The sequence below is a fragment of the Mustela nivalis genome, assembly GCF_964662115.1.
Source record: "Mustela nivalis genome assembly, chromosome: 9".
NCBI lineage: Eukaryota > Metazoa > Chordata > Mammalia > Carnivora > Mustelidae > Mustela > Mustela nivalis.
The window spans coordinates 45,062,239-45,081,832 of record NC_139028.1 but is presented as its reverse complement, the minus strand read 5'-3'; the positions used below and the strand labels follow the sequence as shown (position 1 = coordinate 45,081,832).

At 35.5% G+C, this 19,594-nt stretch overlaps 1 protein-coding gene across 1 annotated transcript in view; it reads left to right on the top strand.

Moving 5' to 3' along the window:
• HEPHL1 (hephaestin like 1) overlaps window positions 1-19,594 on the top strand; it is a gene marked incomplete at both ends in the record, with an annotated part of 86,283 nt that overhangs the window by 62,521 nt on the left and 4,168 nt on the right. Inside the window, 2 exons of the mRNA XM_082684105.1 lie at window positions 16,088-16,310; window positions 17,586-17,725. Of these exons, the coding sequence (XP_082540231.1) occupies window positions 16,088-16,310; window positions 17,586-17,725 (363 nt within the window). The remainder of the gene's footprint in view (window positions 1-16,087; window positions 16,311-17,585; window positions 17,726-19,594) is intronic.

Genomic DNA, 19,594 nt, shown 5'->3' with positions numbered 1-19,594 from the left:
TTCTAAAGCCAAGTGGCTTATTCAGTGGTTTTGTGTATCTGAGTTTCAACTTCCCAAGAAATGCTATCCAGGTGCAAGTGGTGGTGGCCACAGCACAAACATCTCCTTGTTCAGCTAAAAGGTAATAAAAGGCTATCCTATGATCCAGGACAACTTTGGCCTTGCAAAGATGGGGACTGCTCGTGAGATCTTTTTGTGATTGGGGCTGATCTGATTCAGATAATCAGAAGAATGTAGGGGGGCAAATGTGCTATGATTTGTATATGCATTTGTGTTTAACTGAACAAAGTACTGTCATAACTAGAGAAAGGAAAAACAAAACATGGATATTCTGACCATAAAAGTTGGACTTTGTAAGTGATTCCTAAGTGGTGGTGATGGGGGTCAATTAAGAATAGAAGAAAAACTGGTCACAGGGTCTTTAGCATCATAGTCTTTGATGACAAATCCAGCAGTCTGAAACCTTAACCCCACCTTAACAAGGGCCTGGAAGATATAGATGATGGTGTTATCTTTCCAGACCAATGCCAGGGTAAAGGAAAGAAAGAGAAGGAAGAGTTTCATGTCTAGTTAAAGTACGAAGCTTTGATGTGGTATCTTGGATGGAAACAGTCTACCTCAACATACGCTATTTCTTTTCCTAGTCAATTTGATTTGGAAATCTCCAACGTTTGTACAGAACCAGATGATAGGTAGAGCCTTCTTCAGCTCAGTAGTCAGGAACACTTGATAAGCACTTCCCTTGAGCCTCAGTTTTACAAAAATATCAGAGTACAATAATAACTCTCTGTGAATAATTAAAGACTTTAACATTATCCATGGTTAAAGGTATAATGAGAGTTCATTATCATGGAATACACAAGGAAATTTGGTTATTTCTGTAACATACAACATTTTAAAAATAATAATTGGAATTATACTGATAACATGATATTAGGATGTATCAAATTTCTAGGAATTTTACACAATTTCTAAAACATTTATAATATGTATCTGTACACATATAATATAAAGAAGCCTTAACATTACTTCTTATTTCATAATGTTTCCCATGTGATTTAATGTATCAAATTAGTGCAACATCTCTCTTCTAATAAGGAGAGAGGGCAAATCTTTTTTTTTTTTCTTCAAAGATCTATTTATTTACTTGAGAGTGAGAGAGGGTGAAAGGGGAGGGGCAGAGGGAGAACCCCAAGAACATGACCCACAACCGAGAGTCAGATGCTCAACTGACTGAGCCACACAGGTGTCCCAAGAACAAATCTTTTGAAATATTCCAGGGACCCTCTCAAAATATCTTAAAAGTTGGTTCATGGCCAAAAAGACTCCATTTAAAATTTGATTCAGAGAAAGTTTCTCAAAAATATCAAAAGGTTAATTCTTGGCCAGGGGCTCCTGGGTGGCTCTATTGTTCAGCGTCTGCCCTCGGCTCAACTCATGATCTCAGGTTCTCAGGATCAAGCCCCATGTCAGGCTCCCTGCTAGACAGGAAGCCTGCTTCTCCCTCCACTCCCCCTGCTTGTGTCTCCTCTCTCGGTGTCTCTCTTTCTGTCAAATAAATAAATAAAATCTTTAAAAAAAAAAAAACTTGGCTAAATAGGATCATAGTTTGCTGTGAAACAGTAAGTAGTTATCCATGTAACCAGAGTCATAAGTCTTCACAAGGCAAATACAGAATGCTAAATAGTTCTAAGAAAATCTTAGGTCTTTTAGTAGAGAAGACTCAGTTCTCTCACATAATCAAGGACTTGATAAAGACAACATTAAATACAAAATATTATTTTGGTAAGACAGAATCTTTGTTTTCTACGCATATTACTTCAAAGATAAAACACATACACACACAACCATTACTATTGTTTATCAAGAGCAAACCAGTCATCCAAGAAAACTTTGTCTTTTTAACAGAGAGGAAACCAAATTCTAACTTCATACCAGTGTATTTTTTTAAGTGTGATTAACATACTATTAGTTATAGGGTACAATATATTGACTCAACAATTCTATGTATCACTTAGCACTCACCACAATAAGTATTATTCACCATCTGCCACCCTACAACATTATTACAACACTATTGTAATAATGTTTGTGATAATATGTATGTAACATTTCCTATGCTGTATTCTTCATCTCCTAGGTTTATTTATTCTATAACTGGAATTTAGTTCCTCATAATCTCCTTCATCTAGTTCACCCAACCTCCCCATTGCCTCTCTGACAACTACCAGTTTGTTTTCTGTATTTAAGGGTCTCAGTTTTTGTTTATTTGCTTATTTGTTCTTTGTTTCTTTCTCCGTTCATTTGTTTTATTTTTTAGATATTTTTTCTTACTTTCTAGAAGTGAAATCATATGATATTTTAATTTCTCTGACATATTTTTCTTAGCATATTACCCTCCAGTTTCATCCATGTTGTCATAAATGACATGGTCTCACAAATCCTTTTTAAAGGCCTAGATGTGTGTGTGTGTGTGTGTGTGTGTGTGTGTATTCTTCTTTATCTTCATAATCCATTCATCTATAAATAGGCACTTGGGTTGCTTTCAAATCTTGATTATCATGAATATGATGCAATAAACATAAGGGTGTATATATCTTTTTGATACCCAGTAGTGGAATTACTGGAACATATGGCATTTCTGGTTTTAATTATGAGGACCTCCTTACTGTTTTCCACAGTGGCTGCACTAATTTACATTCCCACCAATGGTGCAAGAGGGTTCCTATTTCTCCACATCCTCACCAACACTTGTTATTTCTTATCTTTTTTATTCTAGCCCTTCTGACAGTTGTAAGATATCTCATCGTCGTTTTGATTTGCATTTCCTTGATGACTCGTGATTTTGAGCATCTTTTCATGTGTCTGTAGTCCATCTGTGTATCTTCTTTGGAAAAATGTCTACTCAAATCCTCTGCACATTTTTAAATTTGATTATTTGCCTTTTGGTGTTGAGTTAAGTTCCTTATATATTTTTAATATTAACTCATTATTAAAGATAATTTGGAAATATCTTCTCCCATTTAGTAGGTTGCCTTTTCATTTTGTTATTGGTTTCATTGAGTGTATAAAACTTTTTATTTTGGTGTAATTCCAATTTTTTATTTTTTGCTTTTGTTCCCCTTACCTGAGAGATATACCTAGAAAAATGTGCTATGGCAGATGTCAGAGATTTTACTGCCTGTGCTCTCTTTAAGGATTTTTATGGGTTTATCTCACATTTAGGTCTTTAATCCATTTCAGTTCATTTTTGTATGTGGTATAAGAATGTGTTCCAGTTTCATTCTTTTGCATGTAGCTGTTTGGTTTTCCCAACACCATTTATTGAAGAGACTGTCTTTTCCTCATTGTATATTTTTCCCTCCTTTATCATAGATTAATTGATCATAAGTTTATTTCTAGTCTCTCTATTCTGTTCTATTGATCTATGTCTCTATTTCTGTGCCAATATCATACTAGTTTGATTACTACAGCCTTGTAATATAGCGTGAAATCTGGGATTGTGATATCTGCAGTTTTGTTCTTTCTCAACATTGCTTTGATTTGTAGTATTTTGTGGTTACATACAGTTTTTAGTTCATTTGTACTAGTTCTGTAAAAAAAAATGCTATTAATATTTTGATAGAGATTGTGTTGAATCTGTAGATTAGTTTGGGTAGTATAGACATTTTAACAATATTTATTCTTCTAATCCATGAGCATGGAATACCTTTCCAGTTGTGTCATCCCTGGTTTCCTTCATCAGTGCTTTATAGTTTTCAGAGTACAGATCTTACACATCCTTGGTTAAATTTATTCCTAAATATTTTGCTCTTTTTTGATACAATTGTAAATGGGATTATTTTCTTAATTTCTCTTTCTACTACTTCATTATTAGTGTATAGATATGCACCAGTTTTCTGCATATTAACTTTGCTTTCTGCAACTTTGCTGAATTCGTTTATCAATTCTAATAGTTCTCTGGTGGAGCCTTTAGGGTTTCCTATATGTAACATCATGTGATCTATAAATAGCGACAATTGTAATTCTTCCTTATCAATTTGAGTGCTTTTTATTTCTTCTTCTCATCTCATTGCTATGGCCAGGGCTTCTGGTACTATGTTGAGTAGAAATGGTGAGAATGGATTTTTTTTTTTTTTTGTCTTGTTCATGATGTTAGGTTCATGAACTAACTCTGAACTTTTTTCAGAGTTTTTATCATAAATGAATGTTGAATATTGTCAAATGCTTTTTCTGCATCTATTGAGATGATTATATGGTTTTTATCCTTTCTCTTATAATATGATATATCACATTGATTGATTTGCAAATATTGAACTATCCTTCGATTCCTGGAGTAAATCCTGCTTGATTGTGGGGAATGATTTTAACTTTAATGTTGAATTCTGTTTGCTAACATGTTGTTAAGGATTTTTATATCCATGTTCATCAGAGATATTGGGATATAGGTTTTTGTTTTGTTTTGCTTTATTTTATAGTGTCTTTGTCTGGTTTTGGCATCAGGAGAACATACAGATCTTGTCCACTTATGAACCCATGGCAGCCTCAGGCAGGCACCTCAACAGCACAGGGACAAACCCTCCACTGTGCATCCATAGCAGACAAAGCAGATCCTTGCAGCTTACTTCTTTGAGGGCAGACACATTTCTGCTACAACAGTACAGGGCACACAGCCCACATAGGAGACACCCCTGTATCACCTGGTTCTGGTGACCAGGGTATGCTACAGGACCTCTTCTACAAAGGCCACTACTTTCAAGAGCAGGGATGTGGTTGGCTTCCCTACTACATAGAAACACACAGTGTTAGACAAAATGAAGAGACAGAGAAATATGGGCCAAATGAAAGAATAAGACACAATCACAGCAAAAGAGCTAAATGAAATGAGATAAGCAATATGCCTAATAAAGAATTCAAACTAATGGTCATAAAGATACTGGATTTAAGAGCAGATGAACTCAATGAACACTTCAACAAAGAGATAGAAAATAAAAAATGATCCAGTCAGCAATGAAGAATTCAATAACTGAAATTAAAATATATATATATATATACACACTACAGGGAATCAACAACAGATTACAGGATGCAGAAGAATGGGTCAGTGATCTGGAGGACAGAGAATGGAAAGCAACCAAGCAGAAAAATTTTTTAAAGAATAAAAAGAATAGTAAAAATAAGGATATGTTAAGGAAACCCAACGATATCAAACATGATACTACTCACATTATAAGGATCTCAGGGGAAAAAGAGAAAGGGGAGCTGAAAATTTAATTGAAGAAATAATAGCTGAAAACTTCCTAAATCTAGGGAAGAAAACGGACATCCTAAACTAAAAAGCACAGAAGCTTCTAGTAAGATAAGGAAGTCCACAGCAAGACACATAATAATTAAAATGGCAAAAGTAATGATAAAGAGGGGATTTTAAAAGCATCAAGAGAAAAGAAAATAGTTACATACAAGGGAAATTCCATAAGGCTCTCACCTGGTTTTTCAGCAGAAACTTCCCAGCCCAGAAGAGAGTGGCATGATATATTCAAAGTGATAAAAGGAAAAAAACCTGCAACTAAGAATACACTACCTAGAAAAGTTATCATTCACAGTAGAAGGAGAGATAAAGTGTTTCCCAGACAAACAAAAGTTAAGAAGTTTATCACCATTATACAAGCTTTAGGAGAAATGTTGAAGGAAATTCCTTGAATGAAAAGAAAAGGCATAACCAGAGGAAAACTCTAAAAGGAAAGACTTTCACAGGTAAAAGCAAACATATATTATAGGTAGTAGATTAATCACTTATAAAGTCAGTGTGAAGATTAAAACAGAGAAGTAGCAAAATTGATTATATCTCCAAAAATTAGCCAAAGGAAACACAAATGAAAAAGTTGCAAAATACGAAATCATATACATTATATATGGAAGGCAGTAGAAATATATTGCTTTTAGAATATGTCTGAATTTAAGCAACCATCAACAACATAAACTGCTATGTACATAAGATATCATATATAAATGTAATGGTAACCACAAATAAAAAACCTATAATTGATTTAAAAAATGAACAGAAAGGAATCCAAACAACACCAAAGAAAGCCATCAAACTATAAGGGAAGAAAGGAAGAGAAGAAAGAATACAAAAGAACTAAAAAACAGCCAGAAAACAGTTAACAAAAGGGTAATAAGTACACACCTATCAATAATTTCTTAAAATATAAATGTAATAATGTTCCAATTAAAAACAAAGGATGCCTGAATGGATAAAAAAAAATACCAATCCACGATCTATATGCTGCTTATAAGAGATTCACTTCATACCTAAAGACACAGAAACTGAAAGCAAAGAGCTAGAAAAGCATACCAAGCAAATAGAAATGAACAAAAAAAGGACAGGCAATACTTATATCAGATATATAGACCTTTTTTTTTGGACAGAAATATAGACTTCAAAAGAAAGACTGTAGTAAGTGGCAAAGAAGGTCATTACACAATGATAGAGGAAACAATCCAACAAGAGGATAAAATAAATATTTATGCACTGAACATAGAGTACCTAAATAAATAAAGTAACAGACATAAAAAGAGAAATTGACATAATACAATAAGAGTAGGGGACTCTAGTACCCCACTTACATCGGTGGATAGATCACCCAGACAGAAGATCAACAAGGAAATGGTGGATTTGAACAACAAACACATTAGACCAGCTTGAACTAACAGATATGTACAGAACATTTCAAATCCAAACAGCAGAATACACATTCTTTTCAAGTGCACATGGAACATTCTCCAGGACAGATCACATGTTAGGACACAAAACATGTCTCAATAAATTTAAGAAGATCGAAATCATATCAAGCATCCTTTCTGACCACAACTATATGAAACTAGGAGTCAAGTACAAGAAAAAAATCCTGAAAAGAATGAAATTACATTGAGGCTAAAAATATAATACCAAACAATAAATGAGTTAATCAAGAAGTCAAAGAGGAAATACAAAAAATAAATGGAGACAAATGAAAATGAAGTTACAATGGCCCAAAATCTTTGGGATGCAGCCATAGCAGTTTTAAGAGGGAAGTTTATAGCAATACCTCAAGAAGCAAGAAAAACCTCAAATAATTTAGCCTTACCCCTAAAGGAACTAGAAAAAGAACAATGGCCAACACTAGTAGAAGAAAGGAAATAATGCAGATCAGAGTAGAAATAAGTGAACTAGAGACTAAAAGAAAAATAAATAAACAGAAAAGATCAATGAAGCCTGGAGCTGGTTCTTTGAAAAGATTGACAAAATTGATAAACCTTTTGCCAGACATATTAAGAGAAAAAGAGAGAGGACTCAAATAAAATCAGAAATGAAAAAAGAGAAATAACAACTGACATCACAGAGATATAAAAGATTATAGGAGAATATTATGAAAAATTACTGGAAAAATTGGACAACCTAGAAGAAATGGATAAGTTCCTAGAAATATATAATCTTCCAAAACTGAATCAGAAAAATAGGAAATTTTAACAGACCAGTTGCTGGCAATGAAATTAAATCTGTAATCAAAACACTCCCAACAAACTAAAGTCTGTGACTTCACATGTGAATTCTATGATACATTTAAATGAGAATTAACATCTATTCTTCTCAAACTATTCCAAAAATATAAGAGGAAGGAAAACTTCCAAACTCATTCTACAAGGTCAGCATTACCCATATATTGTGTACTTTTGATATTAAATTTTTTTTACTTAAATTTATTATAGTCTGAGCCAGCTTGACTCACATAAAATTTCTTTCCCAAGACTCCCTTCTACAAACCTTCTACAACTTCCTTTTTTACGTCTAAATTTTGTTCTTTGCTCTTCCTCTTCCTTATTCTGAAATAATCAGACTCACTCTAGGACAAGATTACTTTCTTTTCCCTCAATAAAAATGCATCTCCATTTCTCATACCTTCTTTTACCAAAAACACACAGCCTAGTTTCCTTACAAACAGAGTCATTTCCCTTATTGTTTCTAGTAGCTTGAATATATTGAATTTTTAACCATTAATCACCATAATTTCTAGTGAAAATAAAAAAGCAAACAATTGTTAACTGTCTTTTATACTAGCATTCTGTGGTTTGACAAATTTATAAATGCATTTCAAAATTTATAGAAATCTATTCTACCTCATAGTAAATTTTTCAATGGAGCATACAACTTGTTTATTAATAAACGCAAATATCTTAAGTTTCTTGTTCATAAGAAGTAAAAAAAGTAAGTAAGCCCATGTTCAGTAATTAGCATTTCTGTATTTTATCTGGAAATGATCTAGATATTAAGTTATTATTCATCATTTCATTTCACTTAGCAAAACTCTAAAGTTCTAAGTTATCAGAAAGATGTGAGGAGACTATTTAAGTAGACATACCATAAAATACCACTATTGCTTAAAGGTTCACCTAAATATCATCAGCATTTTTCAGAGTTAAAACAAACAGTCCTAAAATGTGTATGGAAACACAAAAGACCCTAAGTAGCCAAAGAATCTTGAAAAAGAAAAACAAAGCTGCCGGTACCACAATTCTGGACTTTGAATACTATTACAAAGCTGTAGTCATCAAGACACCATTGTACTGGCGCAAAAAACAGATACATAGATCCATGGAACAGAATAAAAAACCCAGAAATGGATCCAGAACTACAAGGTCAACTAATCTTTGACAAAAAAGGAAAGAGTATCCAGTCGAAAAAAGACAGTCGCTTCAACAAATGGTGTTGGGAAAACTGGACAGCCACATGCAAAAGAATGAAACCTGACCACTTTCTTACATCATACACAAAATTAAATTCAAAAATGGATGAAAGACCTAAATGTGAGACTGGGAACCATCAAAATCCCAGAGAACACAGGCAGCAACCTCTTTGACATCATCCGTAGCAACTTCTTACTAGACAGGTCTCTGGAGGCAAGGGAAACAAAGGCAAAAATGAATTGCTGGGATTTCACCAAGATAAAAAGCTTTGGGGGGTACCTGGATGACTTAGTTGGTTAAACATCTGACTCTTGATTTTGGCTCAGGTCATGATCTCAGGATTGTGAGATTGAGTCCCCCCATCAGTCTCCATGCTCAGTGTAGAATCTGCTTGAGATTCTTTCTCTCTCTCTCTTTCTCTCCATCCACCCATCCTCCTACTATCCTAAATAAATAAATAAATAAATAAAATCTTTGTTTTCAATAAGGCAAAGGAAACAACAGAACTAAAAGACAACCTACAGAATGGGAGAAAATGCAAATTCACATCTCTGATAAAGGGTTAGTACCCAAAATATATAAAAACTTACCTAAACCAACACCCAAAAAACAAATAATCCAGTTAAGAAATGGTCAGAAAACACGAACAGACATTCTTCCACAGAACACATAGAGATGGCCAACAGACACATGGAAAGATACTCCATATCACTCATCATCAGGGAAATACAAATCAAAACCAGGATGAGATACCACCTCTTATCTGTCAGAGTGGCTAAAATCAACAACACAGGAAACCCCAGATTTTGGCAAGGATGCAGAAAAAGGAAATCCTCTTGCACTGTTGGTGGGAATATAAGCTGGTGCAGTCATTCTGAAAAACAGTATGGAGGTTCCTCAAAAACTTAAAAATAGAACTACTTTATGATCCAGCAATTGCACTGCTAGCTATTTATCTAAAGGATATAAAAATACAGATTCAAAGGGGTGAATGCCATCCAATGTTTATAGGAGCGTGATCAACAATAGCCAAACTATAGAAAAAGTCCAAATGTCCATTGATTAAAGAATGGATAAAGAAGATGTGATGTGTGTGTGTGTGTGTGTGTGTGTGTGTGTGTGTGATGGAATGTTACTTGATCATCAAAAAGAATGAAACCTTGTCATTTATAATGACATGGCTGGAGCTAGAGAACATTATGCTAAGGAAAAAAGTCAGTCGGAGAAAGACAAATACCTATGATTTCACTCAGATGTGGAACTTAAGAAACAAAATAGGTGAGCATAAGGGAAGGGGGGAAAGAGAGAGAGGGAAGCAAACCATAAGAGACTCTTAACGATAGAGAACAAACTGAAAGTTGATGGAGGGGAGCAGAGGAAATGGGCAAATAGGTAATGGGTATGAAGGAGGGCACTTGTTGTGATGAGTACTGGGTGTTATATATAAGTAATGAATCCCTGAATTCTGCTCCCGAAATAATATTACACTACATGTTAACTAACTAGAATTTAAATAAAAACTTCAAACATTAAGAAAAGTTCACCTGAAAACTCTAATTCCAGTTACATCTATTAAATTCACTTGTTTTTTAACTTATGAAAATTTCATCATACAAATTATTTTTCTTGTTAACAAAAGTCTTAACAGAGGTAATGTAGACTTATTTAATTAATAAACCCAGGTAGAATAAAAGTTGCAAGTCTGCATTATTGAATGCTAATAATTCTAAAGACATGTACATTTTAATTAAGCTATCAGACTTAATTAGCTTTAATACTGAATACTTTTCCCGATCACATGAACCCAGAAAGCATTTGGGTTAATTTCTATTATATTTTTGAGAATTTTATAAATACTTAATTCATTTAAGTATTTAATTTTTTTAAGTCAATTAGAGCGCTTTTACAAAATCATTTTGGCAATACTATCTAACACACACACACACGCACACACACACAGATATAAACAGATCTTATAGATTCTGTTCTAAAATGTTGCCATGAATCAAGCACAATAATACAAAATCCAGTAGTTATAAAAGAAGTTAGATCTAATTGTGTTACTGATAGATGGAAGAAGTTAAGTTTATGTATTAAGATGGTCAAAGCTTTTTATTACTATTTGTGGAGAAGATGTGATTTTTAATTTGCCCAAGTTCCAAAGAAACTCCCCAACTCCTTGTTTTTCTTCTGATAAGAATTACCTCCATGAAGTTTGTATCAAGAGATGACTAGAAAAGAGCTCCTGGAGAACACCAGGTAGAATATTTCCAGTCTCAAAGGCACAGGGAAAGAATGCCAGAACTGGCCAGAACTATTTCCTGAGGCCAGAATTTATACAGTATTTGCAAGCTTTTTGTAATAAATAGATGAGGTTTGGGGGATTAGTAAATTGGTAATAGGTGGATTCTGAATTGTTTCTAGAGCTGCATTTTTGGTTTTGTCAAGATTTGTGAAATAAGGGTAGTTGCTTTAATTCCTCAAAGAATTGGGTTGCAGCCTAAATGATATCAAGGGGCTGATGTACCCACCTAACCTCATTATTTTCAATTTGGCTTTTTAAAAATATATGTCAGGAGAGGATTTCCAGCTAAGATGAAAATCAGAAGATTTCTATGGATTTAGAACTGTTTGTCTCTGGAATGTTTTAGTAAATCCTTCTACAAATGCTTGAGATGTTTTCCTTTCCCTCTGGATACATCATTTCATTTTTGCCAGGCAATCTAAAATAATTTCTGTCAGGGTCTCATTATCAGCTTCCAATCTGGTCAACTTCTTGCCACAAAACTACTTTAAAAATTCTTGTAAATATCTTGTCGCCTTTCATCCAGGAAAATATTTCTTGCAGTACTGAATACTCCTTGTATAGAAAAGCAGTCCCTGAAGAGGGTAAAAGATACTAATTTCCCAAGATCCGAAGTCACGCGCAAAGATAGACAAGAGAAAGAAATGGCAACCTGCATGTCCCAGACAGGCAGAAAGCCAAGTCAAGCTCTTAGGACAGAAAAGAAACAGGAAGGCAATAGTTGTCTCTAGGAGAGAAATGATCAATAACCAACAGGTATGAATTTGGAAAGGAAAGGACAATGTGAAGTTTTATTTTCCTTTCTTAACTGGACACTACAGACAGATGTTCAGGAGACCTGACTCTTGGTAAGAATTCTTACCCTTTTCTGACTTTTGCCAGTTTTCTCAGGATCCCCACTTTAGGCTCCACTGTCTATTAGGATTTGGCAAGGTTTTTCGTTCATTTTAATTTTAGTTTCCCCTGGGCTTTTTAAGGGAATAATGTAACAGTTTACCAAAAAAATCTGTCAGGGTCTTATCAACTCTGGGGAGGGGCATTATGAGGGACTCTTCTTTGTAGGTAAATATGGGGACATTTGAGTGGATATTGAAGAATTTGCACAAAACCTATGAGAATGGTTTTCCTCCTTATGTCTCAGTTGATTACAAATGAGGCATCAATTTCTGGGCCAGTGTTTTGATGATGGACTCCAAGGAGCATGTAATGAAGAAGTCCTAAGTATTGTTTCAGATACCTTTTGCATCTTTAATTTTTCATTAGACTTTTGCATTTGATCTTAGCCAAAAGGCCGAGAAGCGATCATTAGACTTTTGCAAAGACACTTTGCATGAAGTTATTTTGGAATCTTAAAGCCTTTTGGAAGCTTTTACATTCCAGTTAAAATAGGTATCCCATTCTCTCTGCTTGATTTGGAAACCCTTGTTTGTAAGTGTACTTCTTAAATCAACGATCTTGTCTCATTGGAACGTTCCCCATGATGGCCATCGTAATTCTAGGTTGTCTTTAGTTAGATTTTGCCATTTTAGCAGTATATATAGCTTCTGGGGCTGTAGTTCCAAGACATAAAATAAGTAGATATTCCAGAAGGTGGTATGCTCAACTCTTTGAAATTTGAGGGTCTCTCTCTCTCTCTCTCTCTCTTTCTTTTTTTTCAGCTAAGCCTTTGGGTCTCTTGGAGTCAAACTAATACCCAAGGGGGCTGTGCCACTGGGTTGGGGATTATGTGGTATTTTACACTGTGCCTTGTTATTTGGACATTTTCTTGAGGTTTATGAATGACTGAGTGTCAATCTAACCTGTTCCGTGACCAACTTATTCTACCACAAGAGTCTTTATGGTTTAGTAGCAGATGCTCTAACAGCTTTTAAGTGCTCAATCCATGCCCACCAATTTTGTAGCTTTTAGCTTCCAAGATTCCATTAGCAATAGCCTTTATCTATACAAAACAAGTAAAACAAAATTCTCTTTTGGACCCAGCCCAGCTTTCAAGTTAGATCCACTTCAACCCCAACCAGTAACGACCAGCAGTTCCCAATGGAGAATTTGGGGACTGAACCAAGGGCTGGGGATTCCAGTCCAATGGAGAACTGTGGAAAGCTAATTAGAGTGGGAGCTTGACACAAAGAGAGTAGAGCTCAGAACCACGTAGAACTTGTCCACAGCCCTCAGAAATGGTAAGAAAGAGAATTCAGAGGGTCTTCAGGTATCATGCCTGTTTCTCACTGTTCCTGAAAGCCATCAGGAGTGTTCTTTGGATTCCATCACTGCTACCAATTCTCTTAAAAAACAAAACTCAACTGAGTACACTCTAGAGTCCTACAGGCTTTATTCAATAACTTATGAATCAAGGAGCCTCCTACCTAGCAGATAGATCAGAGTTCCAAAGAGCTGCACAGAATGAAAAACTTTCATAGGAAGAAAGGGATGGGATAAGGAAGTTACTAGTGAAAAATGGATTATTTGTGGCAAGGTCACCTTCCTTTAGGGGATGGCAGATGTCTAAGAAGCAGATTACCTCATTGGTCATGACCAGGTAACTCCAGATTAAGACTCCACTCCGGGGAGAGGTTGAAATGGTAATTAAGTTAGGTATTAAATCTCAGTTTGGTGATGTGGGCTTTGCATAAGTGACTCCATTTGGAATCTATTATCTCTTTGTAAACAGTAGTTATTACAGAAACAGTATGGCCAGCAAAGTAAAAAAAAAATACTTTCTATCTGATGCTTTACCAAAAAAAGTTTGCCAACCCTCAATCTAAAGTATGGGTTAAAAAAAAATCAACAAATAAAATCCCCATGTGTCAGTTACCAAATTTAGAACTTACACTACATCAAAAATTAATGATCTACTACATATTGACTAACTGATCATAATAATAATAATAAAATAATTTACAAGGTAGCTGGAAGCAAAAGAGGATATGTAAATAGATAATCATAAAATAAAAATATATTTTAATGTAATTTATATCATGGTTTTTGATGTGAGAAATCTATCATTTGTAAAGGTATTGCCATTGCTATTGGACTTGGAAAAGAAAGCACACTCCAAACATAACTGAAACTGCAAACTAGTTGAATAATAAGTAGATTAACTTTACTTAGCAATTCAAGATTCTGAAATTCTGAATTCAAGTCAGATATGTGTATATAAAACAACTAGTCTCTAATTACATGTCATAAATCAAAATCCAAACTAAAATCATATCTGATATATAATGTAAGCATTGTCTATTATTTTTAAGAGGAGAAAGATTATCTAAACTTATATTTTAGATGCTGTACTAACATCCCTGAGTTGTATTGGACAGTGCAAGAGTTCAGGAGAGAAATACACGACACCTGAAAAAATAAAATTACATATTGGAATTATGGGAAACCCACATTTGTTTATTCCTTTGTGCTTCCCAATAAATATTTATTGAGCACTTGTGATATGTGAATGTTCCTACCAATTTTTATGAAGGATGCAAATATTCCTGTCTTGAAAGAATTTATCATCTTTGGGGAAAATAATACATGTGCACACCCATAATTATAATACAACTTGGAGTCTGGTGAGTTCAGTAGGAATACAGGGCTATAGAGGGAGCATTAGAAAGAGAGTCTAAGAAGAAAGAACATTATGAGTAAAGCTGAAAATAGGAAAATAGAAGGTGTGTTTGGGAAATGTTCAGCATCCTACTGGCCACCATCTAAGGTACAAAAGGAAAGTAGTTTGGGGGAACTTAAGGTAGAAAAATCCACTGGGGGAGCACATGAGGACCTTAAGGACCTGTCGAGGGTTTGTATTTATCCAGCAGGAATATCACTGGAAAAACACTGAAGACTGCAAGATATGGGAGTGATGAGATTGACCTGATGATAGTCAAAAAGGATAGGCTGGATGCGAGGTGAGCCAGAGACCAGAGAGGACCCAATTTCTAGTCCAGGGTGAGGGATTAAGATCCAACACTAGAACCATGGTGGATGGAATGGGAAAAAAGTCACAGAATGGAGAGGTATTGTGAAGGTAAAAGAAATGTAAGATTTGACAGTAAACAAGATGGGACAAAGTGAGGAAGAAAAAAGAATTAAACACTGAAATCGTTTCCTGACCTAAACAACAGGAAACAACAGGAAACAGCATAGTACTATCAACAGAAATACAACTGTTTATATTATAAACAACTGAAGTTATAATACAACTTGGAGTCTGGTGAGTTCAGTAGGAATACAGGGCTATAGAGGGAGCATTAGAAAGAAATTCTAAGAAGAAAGAACATTATGAGTAAAGCTGAAAATAGGAAAATAGAAGGTGAACTGAACTCCTCTCAGTTCAGGAGAAGGAAGTGTTTTGAGGGAAATAATAAAACCCACTTTAAAAATGCTCAGTGGATTGAACTGTTGCTGGAAGCACATCCAGATGGAATATCTAAATAGGCAATTGGAAATGTGGGAGTTTTCCTCCCAAAGGAAATGTAGGGCTGAACAATTTGCCATGGTGGTCATGCATGGTCCCAAATCATTTTCTAATTACCCATAGAAAGTGGAATATAAGACCTGTATATAGTTCTATAGTCTCACTTGGAAAGTGAACAGGAAAATAGAAATAAGCATTCAATTATTCAACAAATATTTGTTGAACATCTTTTAGGTACTAATCACTGGACTATGCTCTGGTGACTCAGTGATGAGGGAGGGACACCAATTCAGCCCTCAAAGAGGTTGCCGTAGCTCATTTTTAGGAACATTCCCACATCTTCAGGGCTTCTTAATTATTTTGTGGTAGGGGACGGGTGGCACAGTAGATTAGGTGGCTGACTCTTGGTTTCCACGCAGGTTGTGATCTCAGTGTCATGAGATCGAGCCCCATATGGGGCTCCACACCCAGCATGGAGTCTGCTTGAAGTTCTCTCTCTCCCTCTGCCTCTCCCTTCACAAATTAATAAATAAATCTTCAAAAAAATAATTATTTTGTAGTCAACAGTCTTTTCACAGTGGCCTTCCTACTAACTTAATCTGTCTTGTTAAATTATTTAAAAGCTCCTCTAATTCAATTTATTTTTCTTTCAGGATACATATAGCGGTTTGATGGGTCCTCTGATTATTTGCAGAGAAGGAGTGTTGAATGAAAAGGGAAGAAGAAGTGATGTTGATTATGAATTCGTTCTCTTGTTTTTGGTATTTAATGAGAATGAATCCTGGTATCTGGATGACAATATTAAGAAGTATCTCAATAAAGATCCACGACATTTTAAGCGCACTGATGATTTTGAGGAGAGCAACAGAATGCATGGTATATCAGAGGTTTAAAAAGAAGACCCTTGTTGATATAAGCTTATAGAAATTCCTATAACTGTAGTAGGTCCCCAACCTCTTTCTCTGAACCCTTCTCCATTCCCAGGGGCACGTGGGCTAGAGAAACTCCTTTAGACCTTTCCTTCAGAGAGAATGGACTAATCCATTGATTGGCTACCAGCAAGGTCAAGTGCAACTTTGGATCAATTATGTAGGGTGCTCTATCTCAGAACTCTGGGATCCCTAAACTGTAAAATTGTAAAGTAATTCCTAAAAAATGAATTATCACTTATGGGTGATATATAAGAATACATCATAACATCAAGCTAATCAAATTTAAGGGCCTGGTTACACTGACTCAGGAACATGAAATTTTCATCACCAAATTTCTCTTTTAATGTGTCTATGCTATTTATTTAATTCTATGTACTTTAAGGTAGTTTTTTTTTAAGTGAGAGTAATATGTTTTAATTGATACATTTGTACTATCATACCAAGATACTTCTGACCAAAATATACAAAAAGATAGGCCTTGCCCAAGGTCACAAAGCTTATATTGCTAACATTGATTAGAATATGCAGGCTGATTTCTGATTCAGCTACTTCTTCCCCTATAATTTTGCATCCCTTCCCCCAAAGTTTCTGAGTATGCTATTTTTAATAAATATAACTCATTTGCCTTGGCACAATGCACAGAATAAAAATTTAGTAGAAAGCAGAGGGAGAGTCCCCATCATGTCAACCCAGCTGGAGTTTGCTTTGGTCATTGTGAGGGCATGGCTCAGTCCGTGTGAAGCTTTCCTCCTTTTGGCAATTCAGTCATGCTTAGGAACTTGCCCCAAACTAGTTCTCAGAAAGCAAAGCGTTAAGGGAATAGCTTCTAGGTCATTTAACTTTGACTTATAGGACCTTGATTCTCTGTGCTTTAGTTCACTCATCTATAGAATGGTATAAATAAGGGCTGCTTCAGAAATAAGCCTGTAACCCACTCTATAAAGAGAATGTGCCAAACCAGCAAGCACACAGACAACACCCTGCTACCCAAGATGTAGCTTTTGAAAATAAACTGTGACCTCTCTTTTCCGGCTCTCTTTTGTAAGGATTTCTTCATAACCTGGCTTTTGGGTCTAGAATGGTGGGAACGTTGGTGTGAGTATGATGGTTATGTGTTTATTAGGCAGATGAAAATATGGGTAACTTAAAGATCTTGAACCATTTCTTAAAACCAGATTAAGTAATGACCACTAATCAAAGACTGTTTTCATCTTCTTAGCTATCAATGGAAAGATTTTTGGGAATCTCCATGGCCTTATCATGAATGAAGATACGATGACAAACTGGTATCTGTTGGGAATGGGAAGTGAAGTGGACATACATACCATCCATTATCATGCTGAGAGCTTTCTTTTCAAAGTAAGTATTAGAAATATGCTTTGGGGAAGACTTTTTGAACTCAAAGAGTCAATGTATGTTCACTGTGAATAAAAATGACTTGTGAGGGTCGTATTAGAAAATGGAACAGAATAACATGATTATACCCCCCCGTAGGTATTTCTTAATATGTGTATATATTTTGTTGTGCTTATGAGAAACTCTCCAAGCTTCAGAGGGGAGTTTTCTCATCAGTTGTATGGGGATAATTTTTACCACTCTGGATGATGCTGTTAATACTACATATAAAAGCCACTGTAGTAGTCTGTTTCTTATCCTTAACCTTCCCCCTTTTCTTTTACTTTCTTTTTATTTCCTTTGTTTTCTATGTCATTTGCTAACAGAAAAGCCCTATCCAGTAGATACTTCAAGCTGGCTCCAAAACTTTATCTTGTCTTTTTTTTTTTTTCCGGCGCAGCTGAGCTGGGCTGGACCATGTGTGGTCTGCCTGTGTAGCATCAAGCTGTTCCACCTTGGTGGCACTGACTGTACAGAATCACCCCAGGGGTGCTGTTTAAGGAAGAGACTGCCAGGCCCCACCCCTGTCCTGAGGAATCAGCATACCAGGAATAAGATCTAAATAGGCCATCATCCTGGGGTACCTGGGTGGCTTAGTCAATTAAGAGTTTGACTTCAGGGCGCCTGGGTGGCTCAGTGGGTTAAGCCGCTGCCTTCAGCTCAGGTCATGATCCCAGGGTCCTGGGATCGAGTCCCGAGCCTGCTTCCTACTCTCTCTCTGCCTCTCTCTCTGCCTGCCTCTCTGCCTACTTGTGATCGCTCTGTCAAAAAAATAAATAAAATCTTTAAAAAAAAAAAAAAGAGTTTGACTTCAGCCTAGGTCATGATATTGGGGTCCTGATATCAAGCCCTGCTTCTGGCTCTGTGCTCAGCGGGGAATCTGCTTGTCCTTCCCCTTCTCCCTCTGCACCTCCTGCGGCTCATTCTCTCACTCTTGAAAATAAATAAATCAAATCTTTACTAAATAAATAAATAAATAGGCCATGGTCCCAAGAGCTTAGTGAAGTCTATAGGGAGAAAGAATAGAAAAGAATGATCACATCTAATTCATGGAAGAACCTGCATTGGTCCTTTTGTGGTTAAACAGCAATAAATAGTAACTTTAACAAACGCCTAATATTTCCCCTCTGTGTATTTATTTAACATAGTTAAGACACCAAATATTAGTCTACAATGACTACAGTTTACATATTAAATGGCTGTGCTGCTTTTCAGAACTTGCCTTTTTCAACTCACATCTTTAAAAATACATTAAAAATTTATAAAATTTAATAAAACTATAAAAATCATTCTATATGCTTATACAGTTATTTTGTACACATATAAACTTCAAAAATTTAAGTACAATTGCCATTGAGCAAAAGCCCCTTAATTTAGTGTACGGTTCTATTTGGGGCAGCACATACGATAGCGTAATCAATACTGATTAACATCCTCATTGCCTCCTTAAATGTCCTTGTTGCACTTTCTAGAGGAAGGTACTTTCTCATGCTTAATCTTTGGCAGCCACTGATCTACTTTCTGTCTCTGTAGTTTTGCCTTTCCTGAAATATCAAATCTATGGAATCACACCATCTACAGCATTTTAAAACTGGCTCATTTCACTTAGGATACACGTTTGAACTGCGTCCATCCTGCGTGTTATCAGTACTTTGTCCTGTTGGATTGTTGAGCAGTATTCCAAGGTGTGAATACATTGCAGTTTGTTAATCCACTTTCCCATTGAGGGGCATTTGGGTTCTTTCTGGGTTTTAGTTATCACAAATAAAGTCATTGTTTCCCCTCCCTTTCCCTATGATCCTCTGCACTATTTCTTATATTCCACATATGAGT